The sequence below is a fragment of the Malania oleifera genome, chromosome 10 (assembly GCF_029873635.1).
Source record: "Malania oleifera isolate guangnan ecotype guangnan chromosome 10, ASM2987363v1, whole genome shotgun sequence".
NCBI classification, from domain to species: Eukaryota; Viridiplantae; Streptophyta; class Magnoliopsida; order Santalales; family Ximeniaceae; genus Malania; species Malania oleifera.
In genome coordinates this window covers 16,497,100-16,513,885 of record NC_080426.1, presented here as the reverse complement: position 1 = coordinate 16,513,885, position 16,786 = coordinate 16,497,100, and the positions used below count along the sequence as shown (strand labels likewise).

General features: G+C 33.8%; 1 protein-coding gene across 4 annotated transcripts; it reads right to left on the bottom strand.

Annotated features, from left to right (window-relative positions):
- Positions 1-95: 95 nt before the first annotated feature.
- Positions 96-14,805, bottom strand: LOC131165426 (uncharacterized). 4 transcript variants are annotated; one of them, XM_058123237.1, is made up of 5 exons: positions 14,545-14,805; positions 13,197-13,458; positions 4,026-4,113; positions 2,260-2,326; positions 96-728 (listed from the first exon to the last, which is right to left on the bottom strand). In XM_058123237.1, exons 2-5 carry the CDS (start codon positions 13,327-13,329, stop codon positions 675-677), a joined length of 342 nt encoding a protein of 113 aa, XP_057979220.1. In that variant the 5' UTR covers positions 13,330-13,458; positions 14,545-14,805; the 3' UTR covers positions 96-674. The 4 variants fall into 4 exon arrangements, with proteins under 4 accessions (XP_057979220.1, XP_057979221.1, XP_057979219.1 ...); XM_058123238.1 differs by having other exon boundaries at positions 2,295-2,326; positions 14,545-14,766; XM_058123236.1 differs by having other exon boundaries at positions 13,197-13,368; positions 14,545-14,766.
- Positions 14,806-16,786: the final 1,981 nt, after the last annotated feature.

Sequence of the window (16,786 nt, the reverse complement as noted above, 5' to 3'; positions counted from 1 at the left end):
TAATTATCCAATTATTATGAAAATGAGATAATTATATCGTTTTATGAGATAGAATAACACAAATTTTTGCACGATATAAATTACCATGAACCAAATTTTTGCATGAATCACTAATCCTTGCAGATACAAACTATTCTCATTATAAAGGCCGCAGCAGCAGTAGTGATTAAGAGGCTGTGAATAACATGAAGAAATTTGAAATAAGGTGTACACCAGTAGATGAAGGTGCCTATAATCTTAGTCACAACACCAACTGTTTTTGACCTTTACTGAAGAATTTGCATGACTTTGTGGGTAGAACAACTCTCACAAAGATTGTGTGCCAATCTTAATGATGCAATTAAACAAATGAGATTGTAAATCATCTCAAATTTTGGCAGCATTTTCTTTCAAAATGAATTGGTATCACAGAGAATGAATTTGTCAATCTTCGGTTAAACGAGAGCTATACTGATCAAGTTACATGTTGATGTTGATATTGAACCTCCCGACACTAAGAAGCCATATCAGGAGCAGGAAACAAACAAAAACCTGAGTGGAAGTTGTACATGGAAGGATATATTGAAGAAATTGGATCGATCTAACTCTGCATGTTAAAGATCGTGACAGGCATAGAAATTTTCTGCACCGATTATCTCCATCTTGCCACCTAAATGAGAAAGTATCACCATTACCTAATCAAAGAGACCTTCATCATGCCATATATCAACTAAAAAATCCACCATCTCCTGCACAATCCAATGAATAAAATTTAACTACATTTGCACAAGAACCATAAAAGAAGAGAAAGGGAATTCCAGAAATTTAATCAAACTTCACAAGATGCCAACAGTGCCCATAATCTATTTCAAAATAATTATGCCATCTTCGCATGCTCCAGCATAACTAGATCAAACTATTTTCTCTTCCCTAGATATCTGTCAGCCATTTCTAACTCCAACTTTTTGATTAAAAAAATGTTACAAGTATTTCGGTGGCTAAGATTTAGAAGAGTGGATTGAACTGGACTGGAATGGCTACAATAATTATCCTGTCCTCAAGTTTGAATTGTCATGTATAAAGGACAAAGATAACTACAGTTGTATCTTGAATGATAATTGGTGCACTGCACATTGACTAGGCTAATCATTCAAAAAAGATCGCAATACCCTTAATGAAAAAATATATGAAAATTTTATTCGTCTTTGAATTAAACATAATGATCTGCACTCACCAAACCAAGCAACCAAAAATTACAAAAAAAAAAGGATGTATTTGTCTGCAAACTTAGACCATAGCTATCTTAATTTTAAATAAATAAATAAATAAATAAAATTATGCCACTATCATTTTCCCCCTTTTTTAAATGATTGTGGGAAGTTGAAGGATGAATAGCTACTGCAGTCTGGGGCAGATGACCAACATCTTATAGCTGGGCACAAATCCAATTTTGGACCAAAAGTCCCATTTCGGATGTTGATGTTTCCACAGTGACTACAGATTACAAGAAATCATGGCCAGATCTGAGCCCAAAATCAAGGCCAGATCTCACTGGCCAAGTGGAGCACATGACCAACACAGTCAGAACATGAATGGAAGCAAGAGAAGTTGAGCCAGAGAGAGAGAGAGAGGGGTACAACTAAACTTGACGGAGAAGACAATTGGAGTAAGGTGGAGCAGGTGATCAGCATATGGAAGAGGAACTCAAGGTTTGTAAGGAGGTGCAGAGGGGCAGTCATGGTCCTTTTCTATTTTTCTTTGTTCATTAGATGGCCTAGCCATTTCAGGCCGGTGAGAGAAAACCAACCAGCCCTATACCTCACATAAATGGGCCAAGACCCTCACTCTTGGCCAGTCCTAGCCTAGCCTGGCCTGGCCTAGCCACCAAAACAAACAAGCCCTAATGCTGCATCTGGGAGCATAGATTTTGGACCTTAGATTTGGATTCGAATGGATTTTGACAAATTTCAATACAATTTTATATTACATTTTTCCAAATCCAAGGCATCTCCAAACATGGTGTAAAGAAATATACAGATTCTCATCATCAGTTGACTTCTCTATTTCATTCTGGGTGATGTGCTGTTTGCTAATATAAAAATAACATAAAGATAATACACAGGTTCTCATCATTAGTTGACTTCTCTGTTTCATTTTTAGCCAAGTGCTAGTTTGTTTATTTATTTTTTCTTTCTCCAGCTTCAAACGCAGGTTTCCAGATGCACAAAAAAATCTACAATACACTTGCATGTGTTTGTCAGAGTATGTGAAGAAGCTTACAGGTAAAGGAATTGGCTCAGAGAAAGGTTCATTACTTGAGAGCAGATCTTCATAAGTCATTGACCAGCTGCAAGAGAAAATTCCAATTATTACTTTCCAAAATTAGCTTTAAAGCAACAACAAATAATATAAGGGCATAGGCTCTGACAATCACACTTCTAAACTAGAAGGGGAGGGCTTATCTTTGTGTCAGAAATCCTCTCTTTCTCTCAGGATGATGTTCCACATGAATTCAGTCAAAATTTGTTCAGTATGGCAGCAGGTTCAGCCACACCAGTTCTCCTATTCACTGGAGATATTTTTTTCTGGATTGTTAAGTGGTCATAGAAAGGCCCAATCTTGGTGGGGCTTGATTAAAGTATCAAGGCCTCAAAGATAGCTTGGCCATCAAACAACTTATACTCATGGTAGATAGATCTCTGTAATTTATCCCAATAATACAAGACCACGGTTCCTTAAAATCATTAGAAGTTAAATGTTATTAATTTATAATAGTAACCCACTCGATACTTTCTTCTTCTTTGAGAACCATTTATCTTTGGGTGTGTAGAGCGGAAAAACTCATATATGCAACTCTTGCTGAAAGGAGTTGACTTTGGGGAATCTTAGAAAACACTATTATCAGCCTTGATCCTTTACTTTCTTAATTTTCAATGTTCTATGCATTTCTTGCACCTGCTGCTTTCTTCAGATAAGGCTTCTACCTAAATAAGATTCTGTTTCATCCATGTCCTGTTAAACAATAAAAACAAAGTGCGGCTAAAGCAAAAATGTTAAGATGGATGAGCCATGAAACAAAACATAACGTGTGGATTGAATATGAATGTAGTAAGATAATAGTAGCACCTATAGAAGATCAAATAAACAAAGAACATCGAGATGGTTCAGGCACTTGCATCGCAAGCTAAATAGAAAATTAGTGAAAAAAGTGATTTGATCAATGTTAGAGCAGTGAGCTAAGAGTTGCACTCATACAAGATAAAATAAAGGAAGAACATCAGGATGGTCTAGGAACTCGCATTGGAGGACAAGTAGCGAATTCATTAGTGATTTGATTGACACTAAAAGTTGTAAGGGGGAAGGAGAAGACCAAGAATAACTTGGATGGATATAGAAAGAGCATTTGACAGCTTTCTAACTTTTTGAGCACGTTGCCGTTGACTGAGGAAGACAACAAAAACAGTTATCATACAGATGATCCGATCCACCTAGAGGGTCTTAAACTGTTGACGTTGTCATCATTGTCTATACTAAGGTTAAATGAAAAAGAAACAAGAAAAGATACTTACTTGACAAAGTACAACCACTGCTGTAATGAGGATATTGTACATTGATTATTATTATCATTACCATTTTGTTACTATTATTATTGTAGAGGGCTATACACAATTTTGGACAGTATATTTCCTTTTAATTTATTAATTCTTTTTTCAGCATTGGCACAAGTCTACAAGAAGGCTTGTCCAGTGATCATAACACTTAAACCCCCAACACATTCTTCCTTTTATCTCCCCATTCCTTACATTTATGAACCAAATACAAACTTTTATTTATTTATATATATTCTGGAAAAACTTAGATTAAAAAGCTTTTTACTATGCCAAGAATGTGCTTCCATCCTTTTCTATAATGACATTCACCAATTATCTTAATCGATGACCACTCATGGAGCTATTTAATTTTAAAGAGTTTTCAAGCACATAAAACAGAAACTCAACCATAAACAAGAAACAAAATCCCAAGAAGCATGCACTAAATATATATACCTTATGATTGGATCTTTTGCCATCCTCTGTGACTTTTGAGATTGATCTCCAACCCACTCTCTTCTACTCTTATGCCAAGCAGTTGCAGCTACATAATACATTCAGCCCTATTATGCTAAATAAATTATTATCCAAAAAATTTGAAACACAGAAAAAAATGATGGCAAACCAAGTGGGATTACAGCAAGTAGGAAGAAAAATATTTGCAGAGTCACTAGCTTTAATTATGATTTAAAGCTTTGAGCCAATTGAATGACTAACTAAAACCTCGTTGCGTCAGAATAAAGTTCTATGTACAATTGCAACATGATGCAATGAACTGCTGTACAAAAGTTGTGCTGGTTATTGCTTAGGGCAAATAAAATTGTATTTTCTTTTGTGAGGTCACAAAACCTCATCTATCATCATGTTCTGGTTAGATTTAGTAGTTGTTCAGCTCACCAGCCGTTTTCCCCTAATGAATTTTTAGAGACTGAAGATTGCAAGGGTGATTTAATGGCACAAAAGCTCTTGCTCTCTATCCAATCTTAGGAAAGATCTGTTTTGAGTGGTAGAATTGCAAGGTAAACCTCAATGAGTGAGGAGAATGGTGATGAATACCCCAGTTTGAGCTGGATGGCAATTCTTCACAGTTGATAGCATAAAGCTAAAATTTGATTTGGTGTTTGTGGAGAGTTTTTCCCCCAACATTTTAAGAACAGTCCTTCTCTCCATCTTCCAGTCGAGCCCATTGGGTCATGGCACTTGCCAGATTATCTCTTCAATGGCCTTTGTTGTAAACATAATATTTCATGCTGACTTACAATTTGTGCAATAAAAATCTATGCTTAAGATTTACAAGTTTGTGGGTTAAAAGAGAATGGTTCTTGTGAATCTTGTCAAATGCATCAGAGGACAGGCTCCACTTCCATGCTTTAAAGGAAAATCCACAACATTATATTAGACAGAAATGACTCAAAGGGAAAAAAAAATTGAGCTAATGACCATAAAAGAATTGTTTCAACTCAATATTGCGGTTTTTTCCTTCCCAATATCCCTCTCTCTCTCTCTCTCTCTCTCTCTCTCTCTCTCTACGTCAATATATATAATTTCAGATGTTAATTCGTTTTTTTTTTCTAATGTTTTCATTGTCCTCCCCATGTGTGGCTTTTTTCTTTCCTTTTTTTTTTTTTGTGTGTGTAGCTCCAGTTCAGATGGAAGGGAGAATCAATGAGATGACAGCAACATGAAGCAAGGAGGCAGGAGAGGGAAAGAGAAGGCCCATGAATACAGAGCTCATGGGCTTGGGCTCCATCAGTGGCTACACCTATGAGAATCGGTTTGATAACTCTGTATTTGTAGGCCGATTTCTCCAAATGCCCACCTAGTTAGTTGCAGTGGAACTCGTCCATGTATGGCCAGTACATCCTATGTGATGCAAAACTGTTTCTAATTCCCATTATAAAGTGTGTGATTGGAGGTGAATCGTAATGCCCCAGGAAAAAAATATGCATGGAAGTATAGACTTCCACAAATTTGATTTCAATTTGAAATCAAATTTCAGACACCCCCAGAGAGCTCTCACTCTCTCTCGCCTGTCTCTCCTCAAACACTCTCTCTCTCCTCAATTTTCTCGGCGAAACGGGCGCCGATTGAAGAACGGAAAATACCATTGGGTTCCATTCTCGACTACCAACATTTTAACCAGAGTAAATTCGTGATTAGGGCGTCGTAGACACCACTCCTGGGATAAGATAAACTCTCCCTCTCTCCTCAAAATTTCCTCAAATCTTTAGCCAAATCGACGATTGGACACCACCACAGGGTCCTAACTTTGATTATCGTCATTTCAATCGAAGCAAATTTTTAATTTGAATTTCCTAAGCACCACTCCAAGGTTAGGATAAGGATAGTGAAATTATATCCGTTAATCATTTTTAAAGTTTAATTAGCTATTGGGAGTGTGTGGGTCTAGGAAATATTAAAATTATTATTATTCTGGGAGTTGAATTAATTAATGTGGGGAAAATGTGAATTTCAGTGTTTTGACTTTCGAACACCGTGGGTGTGGGATTGAGTATTTTAGCAGGTCTCTCAGTAAGCCAAGTAAAGGGAATAAATTATAACAGTCATTTTTGGAAATTATTGGTTGAGTAGATATGTGAAAATGAGAATATCTTATATTTACTGTGATTATTATAATATGAATATTGAATGAAAAATTGTGTGGCATAAGGAATTCAAAATAATTAATTTATACTGGAAATGTGTTTGAAATTGAGAAATGTGTTTTGCACTGATAAATGATGTTATGTTATAAGTATGAAAATGTTTTACTCAGATGAGAAGACATGAGAAACCCAATATTGATATATATATATATATAGATGGGTATTATACTGAGAAATGAAGAAAAGTAATATACTGATAAGTATTTTATGAGAAATGATGAATTGGGAAACAGAGGTGTGTTTTACTGGGAAATGATAAATGCGTTACACATATGTTTTCACTGTGAAACAATAAAATGAGATATATAGATATGTTATACTGAAATGATGAGATATGTGTTATACAGATATGCTAAAGGAAATATACAAGCATGAGCTGTGAATTTATACTGAAATGACGTGAATTATATAGAAATGATAGAATGATACAGAAATGATATAAATTATACTGATATGCTGAGATATTCAGATTTAATGAAATTTGAATATGAAAATGTGGAAATGAGAACCTTGATGAACCACAGTTATTCTAAGAGCATGGTACCGTTGCTAGCATTGTGTTAGTGCAACCACACGGCTTGTATAGCATGTGCCGTGACAGTCGATTGGGCTAGTGTGAAGGGTTGTGTTGTTTCCTAGAGTCCGGACCAGGTGTGGGTAGGCCAATCATACTACAGACATGTTCCCCCTTTGATCTAACTGGGTAGACCAACCGTGGTTAGATCCAGCCTTCGGGCCTCACAACCCGGTCATGGGGGTGATACATGACGAGGTGAATATCCTCAGGGCAGCCATAAGTTACACGTAATTGATTCTATACCGGCGGAAACTCATGAGCTAGATTATGGTTACTCATTATAGACACGTTGTATTGTATACTAGAGGATACCCAAAGGCTAGGAAATGTGAATACGAATATGAGAAATGAAATAAAGTGAAATTGATATGAGAAATGATTAGCCACGGGTTACAAACACGTTGTGAAATATACTGGAGGAAATGAGTTAGAATGTGAAAATGAATATGAGAAATGAAAAAACGTGAATTGATATGAGAAATGAACAGTCGTGGGTTACAGACACGGCATGTTATATGAGGGTGGACACCCACAGGCCAGGAAATGTGAAAACAAATATGGGAAATGAAAGAACATGAATACAATATGAGAAATAAGAAAGTATGTATATGATATGAGAATGAATGATTATGTATATGATATGGGAAAGAGAAGAACATGTACATGATATGAAAGTATGTGAATAAGAATTGAGAAATGAAAATATACGTATATGATTATAAAAATGATATGAAAACTTATGAAACTATGTTTTACATACGTATATGATTATGAGTACGTATCTATATAAATTCTCCCAGTTGATATATTTATTAAAATGGAATGTGATATAAAGTAATTGAACTCATGTGCCACACACTTGAAATAATTTATTCCGATTTACTGAGAGGTGTCTCACTCATAAACATTTCAGGGAATCATGACAGACCAGTAGATAGAGCTCCAAGATAGAGGGGAGCTGGTACCCTGATAGACAGGGTGAGTGGTTCGAGTTGAAGCATGTGTTTTGTGAAATCTACTGGGGTTTTTGTGGAGTTGTGGAGATGTATATGTGTATGTATAGATATATAGTACTCTGGCATTTTTATTCGGAATGGTATGTAAATATTGACTTCCGCGGTTAGGAGTGTTTATATATGATGAACTGATTACCCGGTACCCCACTTTAGGTCGGGTCTTGTTGATATGGTATCAGAGGTTGTGACGTGGCAGATGATTGATTATTATTGTTTATTGTAAAAAAAAAAAAATGGTAGAAAAATCAGGGCGTCACATTAGTAGTCGTGGAAAGGGGCCCACAGGAAAAATGTAGTATGCACTCCAACATGTGGCAAAGGATCCCGAGCTTGTGATTAATGGTTTGTCTGGTTAGATGGAGAAATTGTAATAAACCATGTCTTAAAAGTTAAATTCATTTGCTAAAAGGTTTTTTTTTTTTTAATATAGCAAAAGAAATTCATTAATAGATTAAGAAGGTACAAAAAGGAGAATAAGACAAATCCTTAATAAAATTTGGGATACCCTAGAAAAAACCAAAAGGCAAAGGAGATTCATTTGCTAAAAGTTTCACATGCCATGAATAAAAAAGCATTCAACACTCAATAATCTAATTAACAAAAATAATGGGACAATATCAAAATTTCAGCAATTTTATTATATTATTAAAACATAATAATGATTATTTAATAATTTATTATTTTAAATATAATATAATTATTATATTATTTAATTATGTATACTGTTGGCCTTACAAGGCTTAAAATCTTGTTTTGATAATAACAAATCAGAGGAACTTAACATATTTGGTTAAGTGATGATATTTCAAGACTCAAATATGTGAATACAAGGTCAAGTGCACACAAGGATTATTGAAAGCTTATACTTCAAAGAAAAAAGATCTCATAAAGCTTATACTATTAAAGCAAGGATTCAAAGATGATTTGATAAAACTTAAAGTGAATTGAAGTTGGAAGTCAAGATAAACTCAAGAGATGGAAAAGCATAAAGAGTTAAGTGCTTAGAATGTCAAAGTCCTAAGAAGTCTTTATGTAAGTACTTCAAGCGATTTCAATATGGATTCATGAAACTCTTAGGTTAATTAATTGGACCTAGATACCTTTTAAAATACTTGGAAAATATTTTTATAAGGTCAAAAGTTATTTCAAAAGGTTAAAATTATTTTTGGAATGAAAAGCACCAAAACATGATTTTCCAAATTCTGTTATTTTTTCTATATCCACATTGATGTGTATTTTTCTCTATCAAAAACTCCTTATCTTAAAAAGTGTTCAACATGAAAGTTGTGAGATTTTCTCTTAGCTTTCTATTGATATCAAGAACGTCTAATTTGGAGTTGTGTAGAAAAAGTTATGATCAAAATACTGAAGGGTGGTCGAAGCTGTCAGGTGGCTAACCTTATCTGTTCAGGCGCCTAAACAGCAGACAAAACCACTTCAGGCGACTAACCCTTGTCAGTTCAAGCGCCTGATCCTGTACTGACTTCAAAAATACACTGAATTTTAAGTTCAGGCGACTGACCCGATGAGTTCAGGCGCCTGAATCTTGTAACGGTTATTTTTTAACGGCTAATAAAAGTTTTCAAAAGTGATTTCTTGGGCTCCAAACTTTGAGAAAACTTGGGGAATACTCCAAGAAACTTGGGCAACACAAAAAATACTCTTTAAACTCTATAAATACATGATTAAACCCAATGATCAAACACACCAACAACCTACAAGCAGCAAGTCAATCAAATTCTTTCTACTTTTCAAAGCTATCTTGCCGATACTCTTGTTGAATTACTTGCTGCGATTTTGCTGAGAAAAGCTCACGGGTCTTTGCATTTTTACTGAGTTATTCAACCTAAGAAAGAACCCCGGTGATATATATACTTGAGCTTCATCTTTCTATATTGTGATTTTGATTGAAGTATATAGATTTCAATTGTACTAATCTACTCTTTTGAGAGTGTCATTGTACACCAAATTGTTTCTTATTTCTTTTGTAGTTTTTGACGGTTCAAGGTTGGTTGAATCGTTGTACTGAGCGTAGGGTATCGCTTGGAGAGGGGGCTCCACCCTAAAGGAGGGATTGTAAACGGTTTGTTCCACCCGCAAAGGAACGGTTTAGTGGAATCCTTAGGTGGTCTTGCCTAAGGCGAGGACGTAGGCTGGATATAAGCCGAATCTCATAAAAATCTCGGTCTCACTCTTAACCTTTACTCTTTAAATTTCAGCATATATAAATTGTGTTTCTAAGTGTAGGTTACTGAAAATTGAGATTGAGAAAAATTTTTAATTTAAGCGAGTACGTTGATTAATCTCTCGTAAAAACCTTAAAGGGAGTACATTGATTAATCGTTTGCGGAAATCTTGGTTAAAAGAACTGCAAAAATTCATTCATATAGGGCTTTAAACCGAATTTTTGCAAACACTGAAATAAGGAAGTGTTGCAGTAATTGGTTAAGTATTGTGTGATTGATTGATTGTCATTGTTAAAGGTATTTGGTTTGTGATTGATATTGAGTGTGGATTGTGGTTGGCTTAATTGTGTATTTGAAATCAAAAAATTCTTGTGTGTTTACTAAGTATAAAAAAGATTGTGAATTTGTAAAAAGGCTCAAAAGAATTTTAAAACCTGATTCACCCCCCCTCTTGGGACTACACCTTAACTTTCATATACAAGGGAGTATGTATTTACAAGAATAATGTTGTGTAGTTACATTTTGTTGTATGTACGTTATCTTCCTTGGATTTTTAACTGATTTTAATATATAATTTTGATAGCTTTAGAAGATATCTCCAGTGTGGATTATGTTTTGACTCCTAATAAAAAAAGGGCAAAAAAAAAAAACTATCATTTTAATTTTTGGATGGTGAGTTCACGATTACCTAATTTTAAATTGGATTCATTTCATCATTGAGCTTCTCCTCACGTAGAATTTAAGCAAAAGCATGCTTCATTATTTTAGAAAATGGGGATGAAGAGGATTGTTTTGATGGATTGAGTTGTGTGGTTCCCCCCCAAAAAAAAATCCTGGTGCAAACTTACTTTCCCACTATTAATATTGTCATGTAATAATTTAAAACAAGTTTTTTTTTCTTTACATCTGCCTTGATGTAAATGGACAGATGTTATTTATTTCTTTGTTTAAAAAAAGAGTATTATTTTATTTCTTGAAAGAAATTTTGAAAATTTTGTAAAATTTCAGAAAATCTAAAAAAAATGTATGTACATGCAAAAACCACTACACACAAGGGGAGGGAGAGAAATTAACATAACAACTAATGAGAATACACACAAAGACATAATGAGAGTGTATATGAAGAGATCACATGGACAGTGATCGACAAAATATGAAAAAAAAAAAGAAAAAGACTAATAACAAAAGACATAAGCAGATGCAAATATCGCGCGTGCGCGCAAGAGAGAGAGAGAGAAACAATAAACATTAGCAAGTAATGATAATACATACACACACATACACAATGTCCATCAAGAGATCACATGGACAATGGTAGACAAAATAGGAAAACAACATAATAAAAAAAAACATGTAGATGCAAAAAGTGTTGCACATAGGAGCTGTGTACATAGAGAGAGAGAGAGAGAGAGAGAGGGGAAAGGGAAGGGGGGGAAAACAATTAATATTAACTAGTAAATATAATACAAACACAGGCACAAAGACAGAGTGTATATAAAGAGATAGTCATAGACAGAACATAGAAACAAATAAAAAACATACTAGATTCAAAAACTACTGCGTGAGGAGCTTAAGAAGAGAGAGAGAGAGAGAGCGATTAACATTAGCAACTAATGATAATACGCACATACAAAGAACATATATGAAGAGATCATAAAAGACTGTAGACAAAAAAAAACAGAGCAACAGACAACAAAAAATGTATGTAGATGCAAAAACTACTACAAAAACGTCCTTGATTCAAATCATTCAAAGATATCTTCTTGACATAGACATCAACAAAATATGGAAATAAATTGTACCAAAGATTTAGAAGACCTCTGTCATATCCATTAGACAATGTACACTTTCTTTTTCTTTCTTTTTCCTTTTTTTCATTTCAATTTTCATATCTTTTGTTTCATTAGACAATGTACACTTTCTTTCTTTCTTTTTGAAAATTTCCATTTTCATATATTTTGTTTGAAAAAATCAGATTGTATGTGAAAAAAGTTTCAAGACTGTATATTTAATGACACATTAATTCTATTTAGATGCATTGGTTATGTTTAAATTATAAGATATATAAAGTGATCAACAACAAACAACAAGACAAAATACAAAGAACAGAAAAACATATGTAGATGTAAAAACTACTGCATGCAAGGAGGCTCAAAGAGAGAGAGTTTACCTTCGTTCCATACACAAAAATGGATTACCATTATTTTTGAAATTAAATATAACAATTCAGGAGGATTAAATTTTCCCTGGAATATATCTGGAATACGAGTGTTCCAACTAAAGTTGCTATTTGAATTGAAGGACTTCAAATCAACAACATTCAAAAAGGGGAGGAGTTTTGGTTAACAGATGTTCCTTTGTAAAAAATGCAGCTGAATCAGTGTCACCGCATCTAATTACACTATTCAAAAACAATAAATTTTTGGCTTTATTGCTTATTAATTTCTTGTGGGCAACAACTTGGTCAGTTGAGAAAGAACTTTATGCAGTGGGATGTGTAAATACTTGTACAGAGGAAAAATGCCTTAACTTTGATCCACTTGCCGTTTTTGAGTGGCCTGGAGGGAGGGAAACAGAAGGGTCTTGAAAGCACTGAAATGTCTCTTCTTATTCTCAAGAAACAGGTGGTCTAAGATTCTCAATTTGTGGATTCATGGGCAATGCCCTTTGTACATTCACACTATTTTAGATTTTTTCAATTTATTATTTACTACATGATACCATTTATGTTTTTTGGTTGGCACCACCTTGGTGCCTGTTAACAATTTTCTTTGGCCTACAAAAAAAATGGGTTTTGAGTAAGATCAAATAAGCAGCTTCATCCTCAGATGCAAAGAGGCTGTGTCTGTGTTTGAAATCCATGATCACAGGTAAAAATGGAGAATGTTATCAATGCACCAAAGCCCACGCTCTTGCATTTCACTATTACAAATTATGAAATGATTTGAATTCAAGATGTTTTGAGTAGAATTGTCTAGTTCTAATAAGCAGTTTCTCACAGAAATGCATCTATTATAAAATAACTTAGAATGCTAACACACTGGATGTGGTAGTTATAAATTTTGTGTCCAGCATCAATAAGTGTGATTTCTTTAATATCCTTCATAATTCTAAAATTCAGGTCAATATCCTTAAAATTTCTTCTTTGGCATAGTTTCAAAAGTTCTAAAGGAAGAGTTTACCATCATTGACAAATATAGAAGTGCTTGAATCTCTTTCTGTGCACTTGTTTTCTTGATTGGCAGATGAGGAACACTCTAAAGGTCGCTTCTCCTTGGTAAGGGGACTTGGAGTATTGAGTTCCATCTTCTTCATAATAAATAACCATTCCCTTTAATGATGATTCAATGATTGCTGGAAAGTATTCCACTTTAAATGTCCTCTCAATGTTCTAAAATTGTATGGCCACTAAAAATGAAGCAAAGTTCCAACACAACTAGTGCTCTGCATTAAAATAACCCTTCTATGTAATAAACAGACAAAAAAAGGATAAAAATGAAAAAAAAAAAAAAGAAGAACAAAGCACAATGCAATATGTGTGTGTGTATATGTGTGTTTTATATACACTATGCCTTTTCATGTTGGAAGATGACTTAACCTTAAACAAAATATTTTATTTAAGCATGTATCACCTAATCCCCAAATCAATTGTAATACGCTTATACTGTGTCTAACAGAATTGTTTTCACAACTTGGATTTGGATTTATATGAATTGTTATGAAACTCAAAAAGAGTTTGCATTGCACTTTGTTCAAATCATACAAATTCAAACCCAAGGTTTGGACCCCAGGCTCCAAAACACAGCTTTAGAAGTATAAACAACTTTGAAATTATTTTAGCGCTTCAAAAACAAAATCCAAATCCAAATAATAACAAATTAACAATCTTCTTTAATTCAAGACAAGTCAACAGCAAGAAACTGTGTCCTTGATCAACAAACCCTAACCATATGTTTGAGAGAGGCCTTGGATTCGGATGTATTGATTTAGAAAAGACGTAATGCAAAATTGAATTGAATTTTGTCAAAATCCACCCAAATCCAAGGGCAAAAATGCAGCAACTGTAGTAGAATGGGAACTTTAATTGCTTCAAATTCTGGGTCCATCACCGCCCCCCCCCCCCACCCGGGTCCAAAAAGAAAAAAAAACAAAAAATAAAATAAAATAAAGAGAGAAAGGAACTTCATTAAAATCAATATCTTGCCCATCAAACTCTGAAGTCTGGCCTAAATAACCAAGAAAACATCCCAAACATTACTTCATTAGTTCCATGCTCATTCAGTGTCAAACATTATTTGCAGTAGTATTTACAGAATTTTTGTGAGTTTAAATAAATGCTTACTAAGAGAACAGTTTCAAATGAAACCCCAACAAACACCGCAGAATATTAAAAACCCACAAACACCCATCATCCGTCTTCCAAAACCCACAATGCATTCCATCCAAAAATAGTTAAACCAAGCAAGAAAACGAAAAAACGAAAGTACAAACCTACAAAAGAACAGAAAAAAGGAGAGAGCTAGGCCATACCATCTCGTGTCGCGGCTATAACAGGGCAAGCATTTGAATCTACGGATGATTCTTTGACGGCTCAGAATCGGAAGGAAACGGATGGGATCCGAGAAAGGGAGAAAGAAAATACAATGTGGGATTTTGAGTGTGGTCCGCTAGCAATAGCATAGAATTAGAATGTCATTTTCTTCATATGTTTCTTGCTTCGCTCGCAGCACCCTGTTTTAGTTTTCTGTCTTCACAAACAGTCCCCCTATCTCAATTGACGTGGACTCAGATTTGGATTTTGGGGTAGATAAGAATATTTAATGTCACAAAATGGAATGACTGAACTATCCTTCACCTACTCCAAACAACTGCAGGGAAAAGGGAGGAAAGGAGGGGTATTTAGGACATTTCAACGAGGATTTGGGGCTCACCCGTGGTGCACAGTGGGGTTTGGGTTTGGGTTTGGGTTTGGGTTTGTGTTTGGTGGACAAATGTACAAATCACGTAAACTGTTTAATGACATTGATGTGATTTAGAAAGGTCATACATCCGAGTCATTTGATCTTAGCCATTCATTTTTCCTTTATTTTATTATTTTTTAATATCTTAACGCCACAATTTTTTTGTTGTTTTTTTTTTTTTGCATTCATAAGTACGTAATTATAAGTGAATAATATAATTTTATAAATTTTATTTATTGGAAAGTTAATCAATTTACAATAGTTTTGTTAATTTTCTTCTATCTCTTTTTATTATTTTTCTTTCTAGAGGACAACATTAAATAAGAAGAACAAATATTCTTAAGTTGCCCCCAGGGCGTAGCTCAGGTGGTCGAGCGGATTCCGGGTGTGCCTCTCACGAGGTCAGCAATGCGCCTCCCGGACTCGATTCCTCCCCTGGGCTCCTGGTTTACCCTCCTCGTGGTGATGTGGGGCCGGATCCCCGGGGCGTGGGATTAGTCACTGGCCGGTGCGACGGACCGTAAAACGGACGTCGTTGACGGTAGGTGGATACATGGACGTACCCAAAAAAAAAAACAAATATTCTTAAGTCTTTTTAGATGTATGAATTATTTTTCATTAATTCATTTAACTAAAAGCGTTTTCCTCTATTAGACTAATAGTTATTAAATTTATTTTCACTATCATATTTTAAATTATTTTAAGTTTACTCATACTTCTATTTATATCAAAACTAATAACTTATTTCTCTTCACAAATGCTCTAATAGGTCTGTATATCAAATGTCTAAATCATTCCTCTTCCTTATTTTATCTTCGATCTATGTTATTCACTTCTTATTTTATCTTTCAATGTTATATCATTCATTTACTTTAACATTCATATTTCAGCTACTTTTATTTTTTATACGCGTTATTTCTTAATTATCTAACTTTCAAAAACATAATGGTATGATTCGGTCTTATAATTGTATTATAAAACTTTTTTCAAAAAAAATTTAAGGATATTTTACATTATATAACATATCTGACTTACTCCTCCATTATACTTAATATGCTTTAATTCTATGTATTATATTTTTTTAATTTACTCTTCTGCATGCATAATAAATCCAAGATATTTAAATTTATTGACATATGAATTTCTTGATTACTAAGGTTATTCTTTTTTCCATTACTACTCCTTATATTATTGAAATTACATTTCATATATTCAATTTTATTTCTATTTATCACAAACACATGAGCACATGATTGTGAATAAAATTATATATTTTATATATTTTTAAAATTTAAAAGTATTTAATTTTATAAATAAAAATTGTATCCAATAAAAAAATTATTGTTGCTTTAGCAAAAAAAAAATTAATTTGACAGGCAATTTTTTTAAACATAAAGGTAAATCGATTTTTCTTATGTCCATATTTTCTAAAACTTGTCATTATCCTCTTTTGTATATTCTTTAATCTTTTTTTCTAATTAATTAATTAATTAATTAATTAATTATTATCTCTTTCATTTCTTTAAATTTTTTTATAGATCTCTCTTGTGTATTACTTACCTTTCCAAAAAATAATAATAAAAAAGATAAAATGGTTAAATATTAATTTATAAAATTTGTAATTAGTGAATGATAAAATGCTAAACGTACATTGGTTAATAAAAAGTGAAAAAGCAACGACAAATGGATGAAGATTGGAAAAGGAGGCTTGCCGTCATTTGACGAGGGCCCTCCCCTCACCTTCCTTGTTGAGATAACTTCAAAACGAAGAAAAGAAAAAGAAAAAAAAAGGATATAATAAAATAAAATAA

Bases quoted from the DNA above. Each gene is read 5' to 3' on its own strand.
- LOC131165426 (XM_058123234.1), bottom strand. From the start codon at position 13,329: ATGAAGAAGATGGAACTCAATACTCCAAGTCCCCTTACCAAGGAGAAG. The intron at 4,114-13,196 runs GTAAACTCTTCC...TGTATTATGTAG, and splicing joins TTCTATATTTGTCAATGATG to CTGCAACTGCTTGGCATAAG. The intron at 2,327-4,025 runs GTATATATATTT...TTTCTCTTGCAG, and splicing joins GCAAAAGATCCAATCATAAG to CTGGTCAATGACTTATGAAG.